Raw genomic sequence first — 27252 nt, 5'->3', positions numbered from 1 at the left:
TTACCCACCCAAAAATCCCAAAATTTTTAGCTATAATCCTTTAAAAATTTTCTTTTGTCTTTAACAATGCATGTAAATTTTGTTTTTAAAGCCCCCAAACTCTTTCATTGGTGAAAAAAAAGGGTTAAAATCCTTTTTCTTGTTTTCACAGAAAAAGGTTTAAATTCCCTTTGAAATGAGTGGAGTGAGAAAATCATTACAAATTTTCATTTTTAGTTAAACCCCTACCCCTTTTTAAAATGTATACAATTTTAGCTGTCGCAGCACCTAGTTTTTAAGACTATGTTTAGCCCCGTTTTCCCCTCTCACCCCCAACCCCGGGCCCCCTGTTTTTGAATGGTTTTAATTTTGGTGCTGAAACGGGGAACGCTTAGAGAGCCCCCAGACAGGGCGAGGGGCGGGACCTAGACGAGCAAAGTCACCCCTCAGGCCCGGTGCACAAGTTTGTTTCCCCCAAAACGGGTTAAAAAACCAAAAAAGGTTAGGGTTTTTTCCAGGGGCCGGGAGTTTTTCTCTAGGGCTTCTTTGGGGGGAAATGTTTGGGGGTTTAAAACCCCAAATTTTGAGAGCTGAATGGGGGGGGAAAGTGGGGGAAATTTGGGGGACCCCGCCCGGGAGGAGGAAGGGGGAGGGGAAGGAAGGGGAAAGTTACTTTTAAAGGAGGGGGGGCCCGCGGCTGTACCCTTTAGGCTCCGAAGCCTGCGAGAAAAAAGCATTCTTTATATATGGTGAAGTTTTAACCCCCTTTTCACATGTTTTGGGATTTGGGGCACCCCCTAAACCACACCTTAAACCCTTTGACTTCACTGTCAGGGAGCAGGGGGAAGGGCCCTTTTTCAAAGCCTATATGAAAAAATATAACTTCCCCGGGCCGGGCCCTTTCCCCTTCCTTGAATATGGCAGGGAGTATGTCTTTGCAAAAAGAAAGAAAAACCCAAACCCAAAGCATAATTAGATTTAAAAAAATTTGTTGCCCGAAACTTTTTAAATCACTGAAAAAATTTATTAAACCCTTTAAGTATATAAATCCAACAGTGGTTTTTTTTTTGGGCCCGGCGTGCTTAAAATTATATGTAAAACATTACTAAAAAACAAGTAACCAAATTAAAATAATAACTAATAATGCTAAAAAAAAGAGCGGGTGCTCCCTTTCCCAAAATGAACCCTATTGACTAAAACATGATAAAAACCAGGACTACAGTATATTTAAACATTTCTTTAAATTCCCCTTGAAAATGTTTAAAAGACTGTTTTAAAGGGAAATTTAAAAGAAAAATTTTAAAAAAAAAAAATAAAAAACGGCTTTTTTAATAATAATCCTGTGCGGGACAAATTGGCGACTGTAAAGATTTTTAATTATACTGTAGGGTTTATCCATAACCACAAATGAGTTTAATTTTAATGTATTTGTTTTTTTTACTTAGAAAGTAGTATAAAATTTAGTATAGTCTATTGACAAAAATTAATTATGAACACGATATTGTGAAATATTATTAATTAAAATAACCTTTTTACTTTATTATATTTAACATTAATTTATTTCCTGTGATCAAAGCTTGAAATTTTCAGCATCTTACTCACAGGTTCAGGTCACATGATCCTTCCGAAATCATAAGAAAACAAGTTCTTATTATCTAAGCTGAAATAAGATTTGTGATTATTAGTTTTGTGAAAATCTTATCATCTGTTGTCATAGAAAGTGCTAAAGTGCAGCATATTTGATTTAGAAAGCTGTTGTAAACATTCAAATCTTTTAGCTGTTACTTATCGGCAATTTATGTATTTGAACGGTAGTGTAAATTGTAGCTAAAATGGGCAACTTCTGTAATATAACTATGCATTGTTGCATGTAGTTTTACATGTGCCAAAGGGTAAATGGGTCTTTAGCAATATAGAAACACTGTACTGGCATTCAAACACACACCTGGTGTGACGTATCCGAGGTGCTGCTGCAGCGCTGACGAACGGCTCTCTTGCGTGAGGTGGGTCTTCCTACGCCCTCGTGCTGCCTGGACCGCGAACGCAGACACAGCAGCAGCTATGCCCCTTTACTCTACAATACACACAGGCTTTAATCAGCAAACGAGAAAACTACACGCAGTAACAGGTGGTGGGGTTGCACAGATTGATTTCTGGAGAAAAGAGTGAGTTTAGTCTGCAGGTCTCACAAAATATCTAATGAGCAAGTCATGGATTACCAAGCACTGACCCTAGATATCCCAGAAACAGACCTGACTACTGAACAAACCCTATTTGGATGTTATTGCGTCACTAGTCGAAAGCAACATATTACCTACCTGAGGGATTATTTTTTTTCTTCTTGTTGCCAGCAGCATTAGGCCCAGAGAAGAGTTTTTCTAGAGCCGCCAGAGCCGCTCACCGCCGGCAGCGCTGGCTTTGGCTACTTTCTTATTGGGTCCGCGCCACGACGAAACTTCTGCCGTCCCACTTTCCACCTGCCCACGAGAGCACAGGATGAGGATTTTGAACAGGAAATGACATCAATGACTGAAATCTGAGATGACGTGTATATTTTGGTTTAAAAAAGTTTGGAATAATCATAATTTTTTTAAATGCTCTTATGCATGTTCACCAAGGTTGTATTTACTTAATCAAAATATAGCAAAAACAGTGTATATATTGTGAACTTTTTTTTTTTTTTTTTTTTTTTACAAATAACTGTTTTGTATTTAAAAAAAAAAAAGTCTGTTTTGTATTTGAATATATTTTAAAATGTAATTTATTCCTGTGATGCAAAGGTGTGATGCTGACACTGAAAACTGGAGTAATGGCCGCTGGAAATTCCACTTTGTATCACAGGAACGAATTACAAATAAAAAAATGTAAATAAAAATAGTACTTTCAAATTCTAATATTTAACAATATTACTGTTTTGGATCAAATAAATGCAGGCTGTGTGAGTATAAAAGAGTTCTTTTAAAGGAAAAAAAAAAGCTTATGTGAAAGATTGTTGTCATTGAAAAAGTAAGCTCCACAATGCTACATTATTGTGAGGATTTATCATGCATTTTGTTTTCCACCAAGTTAAAAACCTATGTTTGAATGCATAAAGGGATGGCACACCTCTCTTTTTCTTAATTCAGAGAGAGTAATTCATTAAAGTCATGTCTGCAGCACAAACTGCGTGGGACATGTTACACAACAAAGAGATAAAGTACTTGGGTTAGAGATTCGTTTAAATCCCTCTCCCCAGAAGGAGTAATAACAATAAAAGTAATGGCCACCTTAGCAAACAGTCTTATTGGCGAACAGGGATTGAGTGCGACATTTTTGTGTCTGGTGAGGCTCACCCTCCATGACGAAGCGTTTTGTCGTGACTTCCTCGCTCTCTGAGATGAGCTCGTACTTCAGGTATCGCTAGCGACGTTTCTCATTCAGCTCCACTGAACTGGGTTCTTCCCGCTGGCCGTCAAAATAGGACCCTGAGTTCGCACCTGGATGCAAAAGTGTTTTTACAACTTTCTTGTAAATAAATTCTGGCAAATATGGGGCCTTAAAAAAATGTTTCATAATAATTGTACTATATAGTAGTAGTAGTACTATCATTACATTAAGTAATATATTCCTGTCACTATTTCTTCAAAGTTAAAATGAACTTTTATTTTGACAGGTTTCTGTGAAGACCTCTATATTTGTGTTTGTAAATGACATGGTGATTCATGTACTCATATATTGAGGCAGCAGAGGCTGAGAACACCACGAGTGTCACGCACACTTCAAAATTAGCGAATTAAACACTCTTGAAAAAAGTTTTTCTAAAAAAGCACCTAGCGACAAATCTAGCAACTTCTTGGACAGAAACAATTTTTGATTTTTGGGCAAATTAACTTCTTGGAAGGGAGAGCTGGTTATGTAGTCTTAATGGGCAAAATTTTCAGTGACTATTTTATATTCGTCCATTTTGGACAGTGTATAAAAAATATATAAATGAAAACAGTTTTAATGAGAATTTGGCTGCATTAAAATACAGTATGTGAGCACCGAGAGGCAAACGAATGTAAACGGCAATACAACGCAATGACATGTTGTACATGCTAATTACTCTGTATGACGTCATCTAGCGACATTAAGTGACTTTTCAAGCTGGCTTTAGCTAACTTTCCATTTAAAAAAAGAAGTTGGCAACACTGGTAGTAAACGGAACTGCGCGTCTGTGCCATTCATTCACACAGAGACATGCAGATTCATATTTAAATGGTATTTATGCAGCTTAATATTCACAGACACTAGTCCATAGATGTATCCAATTCAAAATTTTGCAAATTCCATGACATTTCTGCTTATGCAGAAAAATGTCTATTTTTAAGAATGGATTTCCACGATTCTCTGTCAGCGTTTTCCACATCGCAGAAATCATATGGCCTTATGTTATTTTCTTGTTTATAACAAAACAGCACAATAAAAATCAATGAGACTTTACTTAACTACAACTATATAAATAAATGTGACTTGATTTGACTAGAACATAGTAAAAACATTCAGTGAGTGTGTGCTTACCTCCAACGTGTTGGAGCTGGTCTGAGGATGTGATTGTGTTATGCTTGAGTGTGTGTGGACGGTTTCGCTCTTGCCCTCCCCGTCTGACTTCTCATCTGCACTCATGGAGTCCAGGTCTGTGTCGAAGCCTGTGGGGTAACCCATCGCCTGTAGCACCTACACCACAAAAACAGCATTACAAATAATCCAGCATGGACGTCACACAGAACCTGACGGAGAGAATTAACAATTTTTAATAAGCGAGCAGTGGCTTTAGATGACTATGATGCAAGACTGTCTTTAAAGTAAAACATTGTGGAAACTCCAAAAGTTGATTATGACTATGAATAAATGGTGAAATATTGTAACTTTCCCTATTTAAAAATACGGCCACATCAGCCTCATTTTAATGAGGACTTTATTTTTGTATGGAAAAATGACACCATGAGTAGAAAAAATAAAGTAAAAGTATCTTTAAACAAGAGCGACTTCAAGTTTTGGCATGGAAGAGTCCACAAAATGATGAGACATGCTGGGAAAGTTCAGTTCATCTTTGTGTCCATCAGTGAGCAGGCGGAATCAAAAGTGGACAGTTCCTTGAATACAGAGATCATTATTGAGAGTGAAATCATCACTTTGAAAAGAAGTTCACAGAAAATATGCCCACACCACAGATGCAAAGCAGAGCTGCAGATCTCTGTAAATCAAGTTGGATGTTTAACATAGATAAAGATAAAGTATCAGTTATCAGCCAATGGAAGTGTTTTAATTTATCAGTATTGATATATATTATCTCAGATCCAGAGTGAATGCATGCTTTAAGTGTGAGTTTACACAGGGGTAAAGGATATCATAAGAGCACCAGTGTTCATTTGTCAGTCTGACCCAAATTGCCATTAGTGAAAGTGAAAGTCGTGACATTTGTCAAGTATGGTAACCCATACTCGAAATTGATACAGAAAATTGAGTGATTAAACCCATCCAAGTGAGGCAGTCCACATTCTGAACAAGAGCAGCCTCTTGTTCAACAGCACTCTGGGATTTCACACAGATTTGAGGGTTCGTTTTTTCCTCCCACCTTCTGGGCATCAGGTTACAAGTCCAAGTCGCTAAACTGGCCCCAGTGTGACTGGTCCAAAAATCTTCATCAATAACACTAAACGTGGGAACAAGCTGAATGACACATTGTTTTACTGTCCTGCTACAGTGACAATAGGGTTGAATCTACAAATCTGGTTCAAGAAGGGTCATCTATAACACTAAGAGACGGATTTCACCAGGGTCATGGCCTCAAGTATACAGCTAACAAGAGCTTAACACCAGCACACCAACTAGGTTTGCATATGTTAGAGACCTGATCACAATAGAAAATGTCTAGTAGTGACAACTGGAGCGTTTTGTATTGTTAAGTCAGCATGAAATCAAAATCAAATTGTCAATTTTTACTTTAATACATATTCATGGTCTAAATGTGCACAATTTGTCAAAAAAAAGTTTGCTTTGTAATTTGTAATTTCGCTTAATTGAAATAAAACCAAAATCGTGATATGGCTAAGATAGTATGATAATATTACCATTGTAACATTGCACTGTAACTTAAAAAAAGTATTTAAGTATAATAATATACTATTTTGTTGTTCTGTCAAATAATTAATCACAATTAATTGCATCCAAAATAAAAGTTTTGTTTACATAATATACGTGTGTGTACTGTGCATATTTATTATGTATGTATAAATACAAACACATGCATGTATATATTTAAGAAAAATATGTTATGTTTATACATTTCAAATATTTATATGTAATATCAATTATATTAATATAAATATATACATGAAAATATTTTCAAAATATATACTGTGTGAGTGTGTATTTACATATACATGATAAATATACACAGTACACACATATATTATGTAAACAAAAACTCACGATTAATCGTTTGAGTCTGACAACTACTATTTTTACTCTACAGTGCAATATTACAATAGTAATTTTTTTTATTTAGTAATAATAATTATAATAGTACAAATAATTTGTAATAATTAATAACAAAAATTTTTGCTTTTTTATTTAGGATTAATCAATTTAATTGAAATCAAAATCCTGACCAATAAAAACAGTTGTTAGCTGAAGCACTAAATCTAAACGAAACTTCATATTCATTTTCGATTACATAGAAAATAAAGAAGCAAAAAAGGGGTAAAGAGGATCTGGAAATGATGCAAGCCAGGCTTGAACTCGGGTCACCACACTGTGGTTATTGTTAAAGGAATAGTTCCTCCCAACATAAAAGCTCTGTCATTATTTACTCAACCTCACCCAGTTTTTTTGAAACTCATATGACTTTTTGTTCCGTAGAACACAAAAGAAGTAATTAGGCAGAATGTTCAAGCTGCTCTTTTCCATACAAGTGTGTAAAGTTCCAGTATCACAAGGCTTCAAAACACTTATAATACACCACACGGGTCATGTGGACTACTTTTGATGTGCTTTTTTATGCATGACAGCCCCTAATCAACAATAACTTTCAATGCATGGAAGCGAGCAGCTCAGACATTTTGTCTGATTTCTCCTTATACGGGTTTCAAAAGGCATAAGCATGAGTAAATGATGACAAAATACACATTTGTGGTGAATTAATCCTTTAACACCTTACGTAATGGTCACCACTCCAGTCACATGATGCAAATACAACTGACGTCCAGGTGTACCTTCACAGCCACGTGCAGCTTGGCGGTCTTCTTAGACAAACCATACGCAAACGGTGCCGTCGACCTACGTCTACAGACATGGTGAAGACGGGGGCGTGAACCGGACCTGACTGGGACAGCAGTTTATACTGCAGCCCCGGCCGGATCTGGTTCAAGCGCATCAGAGCGTTCATGGGTTGATTTGAGTCTATTGCTTTACTGTCAAGAACTGCTGGAAGGGAAAGAGAACAGAAATAAACGTTAGTGATTATAGCGCAAAGCAAGCGCTCCTTAAACACACAGCTCATCTTCTAACTTTATACGATCCCTTCGTTCCATCAGCTGGTTAATTGTGAATTCTGCTGCTTTGAAAGCGATTTATTTGAGCCGGGCGAGGAGCGCAGGCTGGGGACAGCAGCGCGGCTCCAAGAGAAATTAAGAATCAATGGCATTGATTTCCCAACGGTTGTCTGCTTCCTGTACGAGAGAGCAAGAGATGGAAGTGCAGCCGGATGAGGAGCAAGAGAGAAGAGACGGCAACAAAGAAAAGAGCAGAGAGAAAACAAGACAACATACCAAAAAAAAAAAATACAATAAATAAAAATAAAAAAAATACATTAAAAAAATGAGACGCATTGTTCTTTAATCATTCTATAAAGAGGAAAATCACTTTTTAAGGCCAAAAAGGGCCATAATGAAGAAGTGCCGACTGAAGCAGGAAGGTTACTGTATCAGCGTTTCCTTGCTAGTTTAAAGCAGGAGAGGATATTATAGGCAGGATTTGTCATGAAGCACTGAGAAAACTTTGGTTTGGAGAGGCACATTACTTGTAGAACTTTTAATACAAGTACTAAATTCATACATTAGATTGACGTCATTTAAAATGAAAATATAATAAAAATTGGTATTGGCTGATCAACAATATGGTGAAAAGTATTCTTGTAGCTTCATAAAATTACGGTTGATCCACTGATGCCACATGGACTATTTTAATGATGTCCTTACTACCTTTCTGGGTCTTGAACGTGTCAGTTGCGTTGCTGTCTATGCAGGGCCAGAAAGCTCTCGGTTTTCATCAAAAGTATCTAAGTTTGTGTTGTGAAGATGAACGAAGGTCTTACAGGTTTGGAACGAAACGAGGGTGAGTAATTAATGACAATTTTCGTTTTTGAACTATCCCTTCAATGATAACAAATGCGAATTATTTTTCACAATATTTAATAAAAACTAATTGAATCTAAAAGGAAATTACCATTAATCAACTAACCGAAAACTGCTATTGACAGATGCACATGATCTCAATAAGTATCTCAATTACACATTATATAATTACAAATGAACTGGTTTAACCAATATCTCTGTCTATCGTTGCTCAGACTGACCTTTTCTCAGGTTGCGTTTCATCTTCTTGATGAGGTCTTTGTCGTCCAGCAGACCATCTTCATAAGGTCTCTTCAGCCCTAGACCTGATACAAAAGAGCAGAGTTAACGTGCTGATGAAACACAATTACTAAAACACATCAAAAACACTCACAGAGCAGTCTGTCAGTGTGTAAAATATCTGAATTATTTTATTTTCATGTCATTCAGTGGAACTAAATGGATTTGCAAAAATAATGACTGTTTTCAGGCAACACTTCTCCTATCTTATGCTCACCTTCTTTATCTGACCAGGGGAATTTCTGTGAAGGCTTACTTGAGGGGAGAGGGTCCATTTCTAAGACCTTATAGATCTGCCCAAAGGCCATGAGCCGCAGAGCATGCTGGAACACACATGAAAAAAAAGTATCAAAGTTATCACAGAGCAAAGCTAAATGATCTGCTCCTGAAAGAAAAAAAGGCATACCCCGAAGAAACACCCACACACTTATTTTTTAATAATAAAGCAATAACTCTCAGTTTGAGCCCACAGCCTGTAGATGTGGAACATCGGCACTGAATCACCACGTTCTGAGGAATTATGGGGACAGACTGCCTCACAAATAATTCATGCTGCAAAAAACACACAAAAACACATCAAAACATATATACAAAAAGCTTTACATCATTAATAACACACCACTAAGACAACACAACATTTTTTTCCAAAAGTATCCCCTGAAAAAGATTTTTTAACCTCATTTTGGGAAACACCTTTAATTAGAGTAATCAGACCATCAATGTGAATACCATATATACACCACACAGGGAACTAACCATTTTAATACAGTTACACAAAGTTTGACTTATCAACAAATCTGTTATCACTGGAGGTGCCTGATGTCCTTCACTTCATGCTTGATGTTTGTAAAGTTTGATGCTTAAACTATTCAAAAGTAAATTATGTTTTTTTCCTTGAATTTAATACCAAATATTTAATAATGATTATTATTCCTTGAATTTAATACCAAATATTTAATAATGATTATTATTATTGTTATATTATTTTTATATATAAGCATAACATATAACATACAGTAGAGAATGTAATATTGTGAAATATTACTGCAATTTCAAATAACTGTTTTCTATTTGAATATATTTAAAAATGTAATTTATTTCTGTGATGCAAAGCTGAATTTCCAGCATCATTACTCCAGTCTTCAGTGAATGAATAGAAAGTCTATGTAACAGAACCTATTTGAAATAAAACTCTTTTGTAACAATACAAAAATTTAAAATCTGATCAATTCAATGCGTCCTTGCTCAATTTCTTACTAAAAACAATCTTATTAACCCCAAACTTCTTACAACAAAGCTGAACGCATAATTATTCACCCACTTTCCCAAGTTTAGCGTTAACGGTATTGCTCCTAAATTAAAGTTTGAAGTGATATTTTAGGTTAATAAGCATTAAGAATAACAATTTAATAAGCTAAAATTGCATTTTAGTTAAGTTAGATTTACATTTTCCTTCCATCAAATTCAGTGATTACACCCGCAGCTCATTTTGAACTCATGAACTCTTCATCACTGAGTAAACTGCATCGATAAGCACCATCTTTCAGCCTCAACTCTTTCTTGAATGCAGTATCTCTGCAGGTAGGCGTCACTGCAATGCATCTCATTTATGACTACGGCAAACTGCGGTAAAAACAAATGCTCATTTATTCCCGCATTTTCTCCAAAAAAACCTAACGCATCACATTCACTTAAGTAGAAGATGAATTAAACAAATATATATATACTGAATTATTATTTTCCCCAAAACTTCATATACAGTACTGCTTTTTAGTTTTTTTTCTTCAAGGAAATGATACAGTTTGATAAATATGTTAAGCAATCAAACATATTCTTAGCTTCAGTGGTGTGTGTAGAGTCTGGAAGGGTGTGTGTGTTTGAACTGAACCTCTTCGATCTGCTGCAAAACAATTAGCCACATTGAGATTCTGCTCTCGACTGCACGAGTGTTCAAAGGAAAAGCGCTACAGAAATCTACTCAGAGATGCAGCGGACACACACACACACACACACACACTCCCCGGGGCAGGGAGGAAGATTCACGGGCCGGCGCCGTATCATTTTCCCACGCTCATTAGAGAGCCAATCATCAAGGAGCTGAGTGTGTGTGTGGGCGTGAGTGTGTGTTTAGTCTGGATGATACATGGAACATTCACAATATATTTAATACGATTTTACTGGGGATGTAAAATTATATCATTTTAATGTGCTGGTTTTTTTTTTTGGTCTTTTAGTTTCCTGCATTGTGTTAACACCATCTCTGATTTACTTTTACTCTGTATGTTTTCCCAGAAGAGAAAATTATTAATTTTTGTTCAGGACAAACAAGGGACTCAAGAACAACAATCACAAAATAAAAATATATAGGATCATCTAGATGATTAAGTATGTAAATGTTTGAACATAGTCATTTTTTTTAATTTAGCTATTATATCACCTTGTGGATTATATATATAACCATCTTAAATGTAAAATATCTTAGTAAGGACAGTACTAAATAAAAAAACAACATGCATTTTTGTATGATAACTCTTATTTAGGTAAGATAATTAACATTCAGTTAACCTGTGCGTTGTACGTGATGGCCTCTGCCTCCTCATCCGTCATGGACGACAAGGTGTTCGTCGGCTCCTTCTCACAGGGATCATGCAGGCCTGGTCCACCTGAGAGGAAACCAAAAACGATTCTATTATAAACATAAAATAAATTTCACAAATGATATGACTTACATAGCTGACAAGAAGGACCCAGTCGAGAGTTGAGGAAACTACTGGAAACTGTAGTGTTTCATTATTGAGTGAGTTACTCCCCATCACCGCAGGTGAGCAGTTAATTAAACTCTAAAGTCAACCTTTACTGTTTAAATTATGCCCTGAAGATACAATACAAATATATATTTTTATGTTGATATAAGTATATAACATTTTGGCTTATTTCACATGCAAGCCAATCAAATATGAATGCCTGCATCTCATTATGAAAGAATAAGTGAGAAAAGAGTATAAGAGTTGCGAGGGATGGACTAGTTATGTCAAGAGCAGATAAATGAGGCTCCATTATTCCTCTGGGCCTCAGACAGGAACTAGAGCTTTGCAAATAAAAGCCAGATCTGATAGTGACACCGCTGCTGTCATCACACTGTACAGGACTTATTCACATGTATCTTGCATATGCAGATATTTTGGCGGCTTATTTAAAGTCAATTAAGATTAGGGATCTATTAATATACAATTTATCATTTTCTGTTTGACTTTTTTTTTTATTTACTCTTTTTCTTTTTATTAAAAACAGCATTTATAATCAAATCAGGTAGAAATTAGATACCAGCAAATAATATTAAATACCCACACACTAAACTACTGTACTTGCAACACTATTTTTTTTTTCTCAGCAAAGATGCTATAAATTGTGCAACTGAGCATCCTGTTTCGACATAGATAATAATCAGAAATGTTTCTTGAGCAGCAAATCAGCATATTAGAATTAGAACAGGAATAAATTACATTTTAAAATATATTCACATTGTAATATTGTAATATTATTTCAGAATATAACTGTTTTTACTGTATTTTTATCAAATAAATGCAGCCTTGAGCCATTTAAAAAAATCTTACTGACCCCAAACTTATAAACAGTAGTGTAGATATTAATATTTAATTAACCATAAAAAATAACACGTTTCATACATAGATATAGCTACTGTATATGTCAAAGAAAAAGGTTTAAGAATGACAAAACCCTAACAATTAGAATTAAACTAAAGCCCCCTCTTTGTTACTCACGAAATGAAATTGTCTGAGGCATCTAGAACTATTCTCCAGAACTTCAACCTGTTTTATTGCTTCATTCTGGAAGTGTTCATACCTGGAAGCAGTATGCCAGAGGCGAGACACTCCATGACCCGCCGCAGAGCCTCTCCTGCTCCCAGAGGTCTGTTACACGTGGCGATGGCCTTCTCACATATTAACTCCAAAGGCTGAGAACAAAAGAGCAAATCGCTTTTCAGAGACTGATTTGTTACATAAAAAGCTCTATGGGACACTGAAATGAGAGATTAACTGTACACCTAAATTAAATATAAAACCACACCTTTTAATGACTCAAAAACAATTCCTATTAATCCCACAAATACAACAAAAATAGGCTCACTATTTCCTCAAAATTATGAAGCAGCTCAACTGTTTTCAACACTGATAATAACAATAAGTGTCTCTTGAGCATCAAATCAGCATATTAGAATGATTTCTGAAGGATCATGTGACACTGAAGACTGGAGTAATGATGCTGAAAATTCAGCTTTAATCACAGGAATAAATTACATTTTAAAATATATTCACATAGAAAACAGATCTTTTGAATTGTACTGTATAATGTATAACTGTGTAAATGACCATTTAGCCATTAGATATGTGTAAAAAATAAAAAAATAAAAAATAAAAAAAAAAACACTACAGCTCAATACATTAATTATTTTCAATACTGTATAGGTGACCTCTTCAGATTACGTTTGTGTTTTTATTATATTTCTGAAAGCATTTAAAGTCATGCAAAATTTGCACAAATGGATTTTTTTTCTCTTACGAAAAACAAAATAATTAATAATTACAACAATAATAGTAATTACAATAATCATTATTTTTATCACAACACAACAAAACAAAACAACTAAAATCACTTTTTTTTTCCAAGGAATAATGGCAGCTTAAGCAAAATATTTAATCTATGGGGTAAAGATGCATTTCTACACAGAACAGAAGGGTTTGGGGAATAAAAATACACTTATTCAAGAATAATTAACCACAATAATTATCGACAATATTCCTTAACCTGTGACTGAATTCTCTGAAGTTTTACTGTAGTAATTGTAAAGATATCAGAAGGCATCAGAAGTCTGATACTCACCCATCCTTTCAGAGGTTCCCACGCCGGGACTCTATTGCACATATCTCTCAGTATTCGCAAGACGATCACGCATGACTTTAGCCCATCAACAAAAACCAGAGGAAACCAGACAAAAAAATCAAAAGAAACAAGAGCAACAATCAAACCCAGCCTTTAACCCCTAAATCTCTAGAACTAGATTATATGTGAGTGTGCAAGTGTGTTGTGCTTCGGTTCTGGCCCGTGTCATGCAGATGATGGAGGAGGGGGCGGGGCTTATGTGGGTGGGGTGGGAGAAGGGAAGATACGGTGCAGGAAAGCACTAGACAAATCCTTCATGATGACAAGCAGGTTATGGACAAACAAAAACAGGCAAAAAAAAAAAAAAAAGTGTAACAATTGCTTTTGTAGCCTTACGATACGCAAATGTTCGTGATGAGGTGTCGAGCATTTGGAGAGCTGGAGGAAATCAAGGAACATGGCATGTAGTTTTGGGTCATAAGGCTACAATAACAATGAGAAGAAGTGAGCGCCAACCTGGAACCATTTGGCATGTCGCAGAGAGGCCAACGCCACCAGGCACCTCTGTCTATCCAACAGGTCCGCCGGCTCGCTCGACTCAACGCTCTCTATCAGTGAGAAGAACGGGACAGGAAATCAAATCACACTCGTGTAGACAGGCACACTCTCACACATACGTACACGTGATGAGGGAGGGGGCTGTTAAGGCACAGCAGGAAGGAGAAAGGAGGAAGCCAATGGGCTTAGGTGGTACAGTGCATCCAAAAGAGATGAGAGCTCAGTGCATCTCCTTGGCTGGCTGGAAACTGGAGGAAGGATTCGCAGAAGGTGTTAGCACGTGCTGAGTGTTGTGAAATGCTCAACACGGCCTACAAAACAATTGGCGTTACGCACTATCCTAACCAGACACGCTGTAATACAGCATCCTCTGTATTAATGGGAGTTTGTGTGTGGATGTTTTGGCCTTATGAGCCGCAAAAGTAAAAAGCAACAATACATTTTCCGTCACTCCGTACTAATTTTTGGTTGGATGCTGGATTGCTCCGCCCACAGCACACTCTGATTGGTCCACAATCCCAACACACAGAGGCAGTGGTGTTAAAGTGTTGATTTTTTAATGAAAACTACTTGTATGCATGTTGCAATAAAACTCTTGGAAATTCACTTAATATTTTGTGGTTTATAATTTACAGTCAAATTGTATTATTTTTATTTTTTAAACTATGCAAAAATGAAAATAAAATAATACCAACTAAAAAAAGAAAAATTAATAAGTATAATATTATATTAAAAAATTTTTATTATACAACAAAAAAAAAAAAAAATTAAAAAAAAAATACTAATAATAATTTATTTATTTTGTATTTTTACTTTTCCTGTTTTAAAAAAATGACAATCCATCATTTGAAATGTGGTGTAAATTAATTTTTTTGTTTCAGAAAAATGGAAAATAAAAAAATTACAAAAAAAATGAAAAAGGTCTCTTCAAACCACTTAAAAAAATATTTTCTTTTAAAATTCTATATTAAAAATGTATACTAAAAATTACAAAAATATATTAATATATATTTATATAATAAAAAATATCCTACATAAAAATATAGTAAAAATAATAATACTCTGAAATATAACATTTTGTATGGAAAATTTCATCAGCATCACATGATCCTTCAGAAATCATTCTAATATGCTGGCTTGCTGCTCATGAAACATTTCTTACTACTATTAATGTTGAAAACAGTTGTGTACAATTTTTTTCAGGATTCTTTAATAAATAGAAAGTTCAAAGGAACAGTATTTATTTCCAACAGATATCTTTTGTAACATTACAATACTTACACATATAAACAACTCAACCCAAATTTTTGAACAGTAGCATGTATGTATATATATATTATATATATATATTACTCACCCCAAATTTTTGAACAGTAGTGTATATCCTGTGCTAGACAATGTCAATAGACAGAATAATATATATATATTACTCACCCCAAATTTTTGAACAGTAGTGTATATCCTGTGCTAGACAATGTCAATAGACAGAATAAACTATGCAGAGTGTGAAAAGTATATTTGGTTTCTAAAAAGTCCATAGACTGCCTAAAGCTAAAGAAACATCTGTAAACACAAAACATTCAGATTTCATCTCTTCACACAGTATTTCAGTAAGGACAGAGACTAATTTCCTGCGGCGTGTCTGGTTAGGCGCTAACGTCAAAAGTAGCGACACACGCTAACAACTTCAGCGAATCAGTGCCAGTTTGTTCTTGGATTGACACTGGAATAATGAAGACATGCAGTGGGTATTGTTATAGACCAGTCACAACAAGAGAAGAGATCGCTCGCACACAACACACACTCACAATCTGAGCTGTCAGAACATTTTTCTTCATCTCTCCCACCCAAACAATACATAAGGATCATTCTTGAACTTGTGTGATGATTGTTTGTCTTTCATTGGCTCGGTAGGTGAGCGTCTATGTACCAGTGAGATCATCCCACTGTTACTCTGCAGATAAACAAACAGATAAAAGACAGAAATGACTGCCGCAGTGTAAATCCAGGAGAAGGTGTGCAGGTGTAAGGGGCATTAATCATGGGGTGGGGGGGGTGGGGGTTTAGAGATAACTGAAGCATTACTCTTTCATAATTCCTCTCTGGATTTTAATCAGAGCAGCCCAGCTGAGGAGGGTTAAAGAGGAAGATCTGTCAGAGTGATAGAGAGGTTCAGCCCACCCTCTAATCAATGACACACACATACAGCAAAAGTCAACATCAATCCATCATTTATCTCCCCACAACCTTACAAACACTCAAAATGAGACAAATGATTCAGTGCATTCGTAATCAAATCATACAAATCTCCAGCACACAAATACAGGTGGAAAAACATGTCTAGGTCCAAAAGTTTGAGACTGTAGATAATTGGTTTTTATTTTTTTAAATATACATATATTTTGTCATTTATTTTATATTTTTATACATGTTATATTTTAAGGAAAAAAAAAAAACTGACCTGAAAAATTACTAAATGCCTGATTTGCGATATACTGTAGACATTTGGAACCATCTGTTTTTCAAAAATAAATAAATAAACAAACAAACAAATAAAATTAAATATAATAAAAAATAAAATTAAAAGGCAATAAAATTAAATTAAAAATGTAATAAAATAAAATAAAATATATATATAAATAAAATTAAAATAAGCCTATTTTTTAGGACTATTTGGTTTTTGCACTGAGACACTGTCACAACCTCAAGTGTGATTCTTGTTACTGTATGGCATTAAAAAAACTTACAAACTTAATACAATGAAACTATTTAAATCAACAAATTTAATTTAAAACAAAATACTGTCATGGTGCATTAACATTTTATTTAAAAATAATGCAACTAATTGCATTTTTGTTTGGTTTAAAGTACATTTTTATGCATAACGGTAATAAAAACTTTGGAGGAAAAAGTGTTTAAATGTCAATAAACAATGTCACAATGTAAAATATTTATGATACTAAAAACAAGCTTCATGTTCTTTATAAAGAACAGTTTCTTATTTCTTTCTATTGATTTATGGAGTGAAATACAAATACAACCCAGCCAATTTCTAATATTACATTGCTATGTGTGTGTGTGTGTGTGTCATTTATGCACGTGTGTTTGTGCACGAGCTGATGTGTACTGCCCATTTGGGCCGGTCCTGAGATTGAGCCGTTTCTCAACGGGACAGGGCCCTTGACCCGGTCGGGAAAATACGAGGTGCTCCTGTCGTAATCTACAACCCATGGCTCCATCTCTCCCTCCCTCTGTCATCTTTCATCCCTCACTCCAGGGGCAGTGTCCACATCTGACACATCTGCTAGATGGATGAGGTGTGTGCTGACACAGGTATTGATTCCTCAACCCGGATACATTCTTTCCTTTTCCTCTCCCCACTTCTAACAATCTACATCAAACATGATGGCGGAGTGAGCAAACTCATGAGAAAATGAGCGTGTTTGTGTCAGAGAGAATGAGAATAAGGCGTATTGGCCTTAAAGTGCACCCAAAAATGTAAATTCTGTGATCATTTACTCAAACTGTTGCTGGTCCCCACTGACTACCATAGTATGAAAAAAATACCATGGAAGTCAAAGAGGACTAGGAACTGTTTGGTTATCCATATACTTCAAAATGTCTTATCAATAGAGAGCATGGTGACCAACAGAATACTTTAATTAAATATATATATATATATATATATATATATATTAACACAATATTTATAATAATTTTTAATTAAAATAAACAAAAATAATAATATGTTTTTAATATAATCATCAATCTTTATAATGTACTGTATAACAACATTTAATATTAAAAATTATTAGTTAGTTAATTCTCTTTTTTTTTACTTGAAATGCATTAAAATTCATTAAAATTGATCATCAATCATTAACAATGCAGATTTTTACGTTTTTCTTTCATAAGCTCAGTAGGTAAGTCAATGAATTTCAAAATGGTAAATTGTTCAAAACAGTTAAGTGTACTTCATTCTTTAGTAATCAAATTATAGCATTTAAATTCTGCAGAAATCGGCAGTACTTTATGGAATTCCATGAAGGCCACACTAATAAGACATCTACCTCTATCATCCTCTTTAGTATTGAGTTTTTCTTCTGTCACGGTAACGGATGAGCACTCAAGCATGTTCACCAGGGCTGCACCCCTCCAATTCACTGGCAACACATTTGCATAGAGCGACAGAATGTGCATGAGAGTGTGTATGTGTATGTGTGTGTGTGAGGGAGAGAGCGAGGGAAAGAAACAGCACTTTTTGCATCTCTGCAGCTCTAATTGTCATAGCCTAAATGCCGTCTTTTAAAGATACAACCACTTCAGCTGTCAATGCGGTAAGTCACAGGTCACGGACAACGAAAACGCCAATAAAACACTTCCATCTCGACTTCAATCCTGTGTTCGGAGCTCAAGTGCCTCTGCATCAGCAATAACTGACGGCAAGCTGAATCAGGAATAAAAAAAGAGTGACTTTAAGAAAGGACGAAAGTGACTTAAAGGTGACATATTATGAAAATCTGACTTTTTCTGTGTTTAAGTGCTATAACTGGGTCCCTGGTGCTTCTTCCAACCCAGAAAAAGTGAAATAGAACATCCCAGTACATTTTTTTTGGTAAGCCTTTCTCTGCAAGCTTGTGAAAACCGAGCTGCTCAGATTTCGCTCCCCCTGTGACGTAGAAAGGGGATTTTATTATAATATTACTGCCCCTTAATCTGTAAGTTTACACCCACTGCGGTGCCCTGAGGGTCAAGAGTCTGACAGCATGAAGACCACTCAACCCGCTGCTGAATCAGCTCTGCGTGTGTGTGTTTAGACTATGAGATGAGTCCAGCGCGGCCCTGAGAGTGCGTTCTGGATGCAGAGTAAGGAAGAGATGAAAGCTCTTTCTTCTAATGGACCATCACTAACACACACACAAACACATTCATCCATCCCCTCCCTCATCTGCTGTTTAGCAAATGAAAAGGAAAAAGTTGGTCACATGCAGGCACAAACCTTGCTCCTCCGTCTCACCATCATCTTGCATCCGCGGGGAGGTGAGCGTCACCTTCAGCGTGAGTTTGGGGTCTGTTGTAGTGCGGACCAAGATGGCTGCATCTGGAATAGAGCTCTGTACCTCATACTTCTCCTCTGTCAACTTCTGTAAGGGTCAGAGGTCAAAAACATGCAAAGATGATACAGAATGAAATATCTTGTACTTGGCTCTATAGAAGGGTATAGTTGTGACCATTTCAACTGTATAACATCATGGAAAAAATTTATTTTTTGCTGGTTTATTTGAAAATTATTTGATGCACTAGACTAGGGTTTCACTATATACTGGTATTGAAGATGTATTGTATTAAAAAAAAGTACAGCACGTATTTTGTAAATTTGTGGTAAATAGCCTAAAAATACATATGTGTCAAAATTATAGATAAAAAAATCTTACATTTATTTTATCATTAGTTTTAATATACATAAAGCATTGCTTAAGACACAGGAAGTGCTTGTAATACAAGTTTTAGACATTGTTCAAAAGAGAAGGAATAAATAAAGAAAGAAATAACTGTATTTTATTTTATTTATAATTTTTTATTGATGAAATTAAGTAAAATTTTGATCATGTTTTGTAAATTTCTTACCGTACCCTTAATTTAGATTAGTAATATGCAAATTTTCAAATATTTTTTTTGCACCCTAATTCAAGCCATATGTCATCAAGCTTACATGGAAAACTTATTTATTCAGCTTTCAGATGATAATTACAAACAAGGGTAACAGAAGCGATCAAAACAACAAAAGAGCAACAATATATAAGTGTTTTAACAGATGCTTTTATCCAAAGAAATTACAAACAAGGGTAACAGAAGCGATCAAAACAACAAAAGAGCAACAATATATAAGTGTTGTGACAAGTTTATGTTAGTCGAATGCAGTACACGTAGCAAGTTTTTTATTTTTTATAATAAATAAAAAGGATAAAAAGTAGATCGAAAAGAGAAAGAATAGATAGAGCTAGTGTTAGATGGTCAAGCATGAAAATCAGTTATGGGTCAATTATGAAAATATCATTATCCAGCACTACTAATGGTTCACTCCAACATTTAGGGTGGTGATATTGCATCTTATCACTGGTTGACAACCGGCATAAACCTTTTTTGCAAAGCTTCTATTGATATCATAGTAATATCATTATTGTGTATTCTTTTGGCCATTATAATCATGTGGTGAAACCATGCAGAAGTCCCACCTACGTTGGCTGCTTATTGACACCCAGCTGCAAAAATGGTTTGTTCTGAAATTAAAATGTGAAATTAAATAGATATTATAATGAAATTACATTCCAATAAATAGCTAAATCATCCTGCTTAATTCTAGGGGTTACAAAGAGGAAGGAATAATCATTTAAAACTAAACTGTGGCTAGTTTTGCTAGAAGAAACCTTGACATAAATAATTGACCGAATTAATAAAAAAAAAGAAAGAAATATTTTTTTGTTGTTGTTGAACCTTTATACATCATATTTTAAAATCAGGCTTTTATGGCTCAGAGATCTAACAGAGATAACAGACTACTTACATAAATTCCAAATTAATATTCGTAGCCACTCTACATCTCCTAATAATGCCTTAGTAAGATGATTTTTAAATGCTTAGTTTTATGGAAACGTATAATGCAATGCAATACAATGATGGTAGAGAAATGCACAAATAAACGTTCCTCAGAACAGAGTTAAAAGTGCAGAACACAAACTGGACTTGCATGGAAAGGTTACGTTTTTGACATCCCATGGCCACAGCTGGTCACAATACATTTACAAACCAGATTATAAGGTGGGACCTAGACAGCGCAGATGCTGGCTTTAATGTTTAATGTAATCCGGTTTGATGTGGGGGACGGCTCTGTAATCCATTCAATTAATTCCAGCCACACATTCTCAATCCGCCTGCTCTTTTCATGTAAACCAGAGATCAATGACATCTCCCACTGCAGTGAGCCGTGTGTGTGTGTGTGTGTGTGTGTGTGTGCGGACAGACTGCTATATAGAGCACATTTCCTTCATGCATGTTGCTAAGACAGAAATGTACATGTCTATCACTCAATCGCTGATGTGACGGCTCTGACCGATAACGAGAGAAAGAGGAAGCAAGTAGAGAAGGGGTAAAGCAGTCGACTGCTGTTTCCATTAAGAACAGATCCATTTTACAGAGACTTGACCTGCTGGCAGTACAGTCTGCTTTAATGGGATTTGTGTCTGAGGTCTGTTGTGTGTGTGGGAGGCTCAGACTGGGTCACCGCTGATCACCCCGTTCCCCTGGCCTGTCCTAGGTGTCTAATTAGGGAAGCTGGTTGCTGGTTTATATTAATTACACATGATGAATATAAATAGAGCAGGTCTGTTTTGGATGTGGCAATTTTTTATCTGTGTAGAAATCTGCTATGTTTAATTTCCCTCAAAACATATGTGTTCATAACTATGTCAGTGTAAAATACATTCAAACATGTAGTATCAGATAAAATACCTAGTCATTAAACTTTATACATGCCGAAAAAGTTAAACTGAGACTAGCGTGATAGACTCACTGACTGACTTGTTATAATCACGTAATATCTGTAAAAAAAAATATTTTTCCACATGAAAAGGCAGGAAATCAGAAACGGATGTTACATAACTACTATTTACATGGAGCAAATTCTTTTACAGGAATTACATTAACAAAATTGAAAGTTTACCTGCACGAACCAGCAGAATTATTACAGCTTTATTTTTTTATGACAGAATTTATTAGCACAAAAATACACATTTTACATGTTTGCTTTTCTGCTATTCCTCTAGACTGTCTTGTCCCATAGAGACTTACCCAAAACCAAAACCACAAACAAAATTACTACTTAAATACCAAAATTATTAACAGATAAAAGTGAAAAAATCAGTGTTGTATAAGTATTGTTGTATAAGTATTCTTGTATAATAAGTATAATAAGTATTATATATATATATATATATATATATATATATATATATATACTTATATAATATTATATATATACACACACACACTTTAATATTATACTATTATTTACTATTATTTTTTAAACATTTTTAATTTTAGTTAAAGCTTTAGTAATTTAATGTGTTTCATGTCTTTAAAATATTTATTTTTATTTTATTATTATTTTAGCTTAAGTAATCTAAGTACTTCAACAAATTTCTATAATTTCTATTTTTCATAATCTCTTATTTTTATTTCAGTTGGATGCAAAGACATCATTTTATTTTATTTTTTAATTTTATGTTTTTTTTTTTATCTAATATATACATTTTATTTCAGTTTTATTTTAATGAACAAATATGATATTTAACAGTTTTAGTTAATGATAAAAATGTATACAAAAAAAAATTTTTTTTTTGGTATTATTTTATAGTACTGTGTTTATGTATTGCAAATAATGGAAATTTCAGAAGCTGTTGAGCTTATTTCAGGAAAAATTGCAACAGTATTGCAAGATTCATTTGGTAAATCACTTTCACAAGCATATTTTAACAAGTGCATTAAGATAAAATACACTTCGCTGTTAGCAAACAACACATTAAATCCAGATTAAAACTGATCAATGGTGAGCAAGCGTCTCTTGTTCTTCAGGGAAAACTAGCTGCAGTGTACCGCAGTGCAGTCTTTCAACAGAAGAAACACAAACAACAAAAAGAAAGTGTCTTTAGGGTGTATATTTTTATCCACAGCAGATCAAAACTCCCGCAGTACAGGAGGTTGTGTGGTCAGAGTGTATTTTGTGTGTGTGCCGTCACCTCGATCTGCAGCGGGAGGTTGTCACAGACGGTGCACAGCAGAGTCTCGGTGGGCTTCTCTCGGCACATGAGCACCAGCTCCAGATCCATGTCATCTTTAATCAGGAGGCCTTTGGCCACCAGACCGATCCTCATCACGCCGCACAACACCCGTCCTTCACTGGGACTGCCACTACAGCTGCTGTCCTCGCTGAGACAACACACAACATCAGTGTGATCTGAATTAATGACGTGCAATATGCAGAACCAATGAATCAAAAACAGCTTCTTAGCAGAAATCTGTCTATTTTGCCAGCATGCACTCACTTTGTGCTGCCTTCTGGTGATTCGTCCGTGCTGGCCTCCGTCCCCTCCTCCTGTGTGCTGGATGAATCTGGTTGATTTGATTGGCTGGCTTGAGTTAGGTCCATCCAATCAGACACGTGTTTCAGGGCGCGCTCCACGGTGGAGACGAGGCTCTGGACCGCCTCCAGGGCCTCAGAGGAAGGGTAGATGGTGGAGTGCTTGGCCATGACGTGACGGTCATCGTTCCCGAACGACCGAATGGACCTCTGATGCACAGAAAACACTCGTTAGCTTGATTCAATGTAGTAAGAAAAAATACATAACCTTGTAGTTGTAGATGCAATAAATACAGTATGTGCACACAACTTTGTCTCAGAGGTTCATTTTAAGTAATTAACCGACTTCTTATAGGAAAATTGCATTAAAGGTTTTTTGGTAAACTTTCTACAATCATTCACTTAAGCTTTGGCCTTGTCCCGGACCCAGTCTTTGAATTTTGAAAATCCATTGAAAAATAAATAAATAAAATGTATTATATATATTTAACATGCACACACTCAAGTTAAAAAATTATTTCACTATTTATTGAATATTGAAATAATATGAATATTATGCATTAATTTTTACACATCAAGTGGGTATCAACTAATAACTGTCCCACAGTTGTGTAAACATTTTATCACAACAATTCAAAAATTATTTGCAAATAAGTAAATGATAACATGAAATGATAAAAAAAGAATAAATAACAGAAAGATTAAAACATTTGGGGACCATTAAATTAATCATATGTGATAGTAAAAACTTTTATAATGTTACAAAATATTTTTATTTTAATTCTGTTCATCAAATAATTCCACAAAATTATGAAGCAGCACAACTGTTTTCAACATGGCAATAAGACATGTTTCTCAAGCAGCAAATCTGCATATTAGAATGATTTCTGAAGGATCATGTGACACTGAAGACTGGAGTTATGATGCTGAAAATTCAGCTTTGATCACAGAAATAAATAACTAAATAAATATATTAAAATAGAAAAGAGTCAGTCTAAATAATAGTAATATTTCACCATTTTAAAAGTGTAAAAAGTGTTTTAAATGAATTTATTTCTCCACTTCCACAGGATGAGAGTGCCAGCAACGACATACCAGTAACACTGATACAAACACACACACACTCTGCAATGTAAAGACTACCTTGGCCGACTTCTTCAATTTATCTCCTCAAGTAAAGTGCACATGTGAGACAGACATGCAAGGTTAGAGCGAAGCGTTCAGCGGCAGATTAAACTTTAATCAATCAAACTCACCAAACGTCTAACATCTACAGAGTTCACGTATGTGTGTCCAAAGCCATATGTCACCCCCGACGCACCGGGAACAAGCTGTATTAACCTGTGTCTGTGAGCGTCAGTGTGCTACACATCGTCCTCACGGGTGGAAATCAATTTGAGCTCGGTGACAGTCACCCAACAATCTCTTCTAATCAGACATCGCTCCTTACCCACAATCCTTCAGTCAATCTCTCATGTAACACGACTAGATCTAATAACCACCCAGTCCTCTCTTCCTGCATTAGTATTCAATGTGGTGCTTCCTAAAAATGAGTCGTAGGTCTGTACTGAAAAGTAATGATAAGAACTAACTACATACTAACTAGTCATTATAGCTAACTAAAACTAAAACCATAAAAAATGTTGTTACTTATAAATAAAACAATATACTGTATAAATAAAATAAATGTTAACTTATTTTATTTTAGAAAAAAGCATGAATTCGTTTTTTTAACAACTAATAAAAAAAACAAATACTAAAATTGAACTACATTAAAAATTAAAACATAAAAATAAAACAAATTCAAAATATGAACAAAACCAACAATAGTATCTCAAAGACACTAAAATAACAGCATTGACATTTATAATTTTTGCTAATATTTTCATTTATATTTTATTTTCCGTTTTCATTTTAATTTTAAAGTTTGACATTTTTATTCTTTTTTTTGGGCTTTGTTTTGTTTTAAATGTGTATATAGTTTTATTAATGCTTCAGTTTATTTAATTTTAGTTATTTTAGTATTTCAGTTAAAACTAAAAAAAAAAAAAAAAAAAAAAAAAAGAGAAATGTTGCCTTGGAAAGTTGGCAACTAGTTTCTTTAATATTGTTTTATTTTAACATTTATATTAAAGTTTATTTTATTTTTATGGGTTTTAGTATTACTTAACTTCTTAAACAGGATGTTCTCGATATATTTTGTTGCTGACATCAGAGGTCATGGGTTCAATCAAACACTGGTACACCAGAGAACAGCTATTAAACAGCTGCATCTACCGTCTCCTACAATTCATCAACACCACTTCACTGCAATTTATCTTTCTTGACATGATTTGCTCCTAGTTACAGTGCATGCAAATGTTAATTAGAGAGATAATGCAAACACAGGATAGTTTCATAAATTATAAAAATTAAAACAAATATTGAAACAAATGAAAAGTTAATAGTGTTTAAAGAGGATGACTTTAGAGATACAGCATGTGGACACTGAACAGCATAACAGCTGTTCAGTGTTTTATATCTCTTTTCAGCCATCAAAGCATTGTTTTTGTAACAAATGAATTCCCTTCACCAATCAGTTTATAGACAATTACAATAAAAAGAGAAGTGTGCAATAAAAAGAAATGGTTATTTAGCTCATTGATTTGTTAAAGAGCCGTGCATTCTTGGATTCAGTCTAAAGAATTGTTTCATTTTAAATGCAGCTTTGGCCACTGCATTACATATTGTCTTTTTTATAATTTTGAGAAATGCACTGCATTTCTATCAAGTTACATTATTTATTTTTAAATCACATATTTTTAAATTTAGGTGACCTTAGCCATCATCTAACACATTTAAATCTGTTCAAAAGATTGGGGTTGGTAAGATTTAATTATGTTTGTGTTCTTTATTACTCATTTTCATTCGTAAAAAAATACAGTAATATTGTAAAATATTATTACAATTATTAAATGACCTGATTTCTATTTTAATATATTTTATAATGTAATTTATTCCTGCGATGCCATGTTAAATTATCAGCATTATTTCAGCTTATTTTGGTTGAAAACACTTAATATTTTACACTTAATATGTAAACTGTGTTTTTTGGATTTTTAATAAATAGCAATTTCAAAGGAACAACATTAAAATATAGATTAATTCATAATATAACAATTTTTTTTTCTTGTAACGTTTTTACTGTCACATTTATTTTTTTTAAATTAAATTTAATGCATACTTGCTGAATAAAAGCATTAATTTATTTGAAAAAATTAAATAAAATTCTACTGACCCAAAACGTTTAAAGAGTGGCAGAATTATTAGCAAATCTGAAAATAAATCATGTTATCATGTTGTGATGTATAAGTTAGATGCATCACAGGAGGCCTTTCACGTTTCAAGCTGTTTTACTCCTGAACATTCTTGAAGCATATTTTCCATATGACCAAAAGTAACTGAAAAGACTATGTAAAACCAAGAAAAGTTTTTTTTTTTTTTTTTTTTTAGATTTTTGTGCATTGAGAGCTAATCTCTGTAGTCTCTTTCCTGCATGCATACAGCAAAAACAGAAAAACTCTAAATTAAAAAAAAAGGTAGGCGTTTACCACCAATCAAAACTTCCTATCAGTTCATTCATCATCCTTCACAGGCCTGAATCTCCATGATATCAGCTCTATTCAATACCAATGCTGTCATTTTCATTCCCTCGCTCTTCCGGTAGCATTTCTCCGTTCAACAGCAGACCTGTTCAATAGCGTATCAAAGCTAAATCAGCAGCGCTGCAGTCCCCGGGGGGTGTGACCTTTCACGCCATATAGACATAAAAACAACACCGTGCATCCATCTTCTCAACAGCAGCTGTTGTTTAACTAGCAAGAAAGTGACATTTTTACACTGGCAGCTGCTGCCAGACAGCCGAGCTTGTTTGTCGAGTGAGAAGCGCTGATGTTTGAAGGCTGCAACCTTTAGCAGAGTTGATCAATTAGCGTGATGCAGAGTGAGCACTTTGACACCGACAAAGTATGCATGTTTGAGAAG

The 27252-nt window shown here is 34.7% G+C and overlaps 1 protein-coding gene across 1 annotated transcript in view; it reads right to left on the bottom strand.

Annotated features, from left to right (window-relative positions):
• The window catches only part of LOC109077829 (spermatid perinuclear RNA-binding protein-like), a 92205-nt gene that overhangs the window by 9817 nt on the left and 55136 nt on the right, over window positions 1–27252 (bottom strand). Inside the window, 11 exon segments of the mRNA XM_042732255.1 lie at window positions 7215–7279; window positions 7282–7422; window positions 8576–8659; window positions 8851–8956; window positions 11199–11296; window positions 12498–12609; window positions 13536–13623; window positions 14044–14143; window positions 19093–19237; window positions 22889–23078; window positions 23195–23439. Of these exon segments, the coding sequence (XP_042588189.1) occupies window positions 7215–7279; window positions 7282–7422; window positions 8576–8659; window positions 8851–8956; window positions 11199–11296; window positions 12498–12609; window positions 13536–13623; window positions 14044–14143; window positions 19093–19237; window positions 22889–23078; window positions 23195–23439 (1374 nt within the window).

The sequence above is a fragment of the Cyprinus carpio genome, chromosome B10, assembly GCF_018340385.1.
Source record: "Cyprinus carpio isolate SPL01 chromosome B10, ASM1834038v1, whole genome shotgun sequence".
Lineage (NCBI taxonomy): Eukaryota > Metazoa > Chordata > Actinopteri > Cypriniformes > Cyprinidae > Cyprinus > Cyprinus carpio.
The sequence above is the reverse complement of the archived record's forward strand: the minus strand, read 5'-3'. Positions and strand labels throughout refer to the sequence as shown.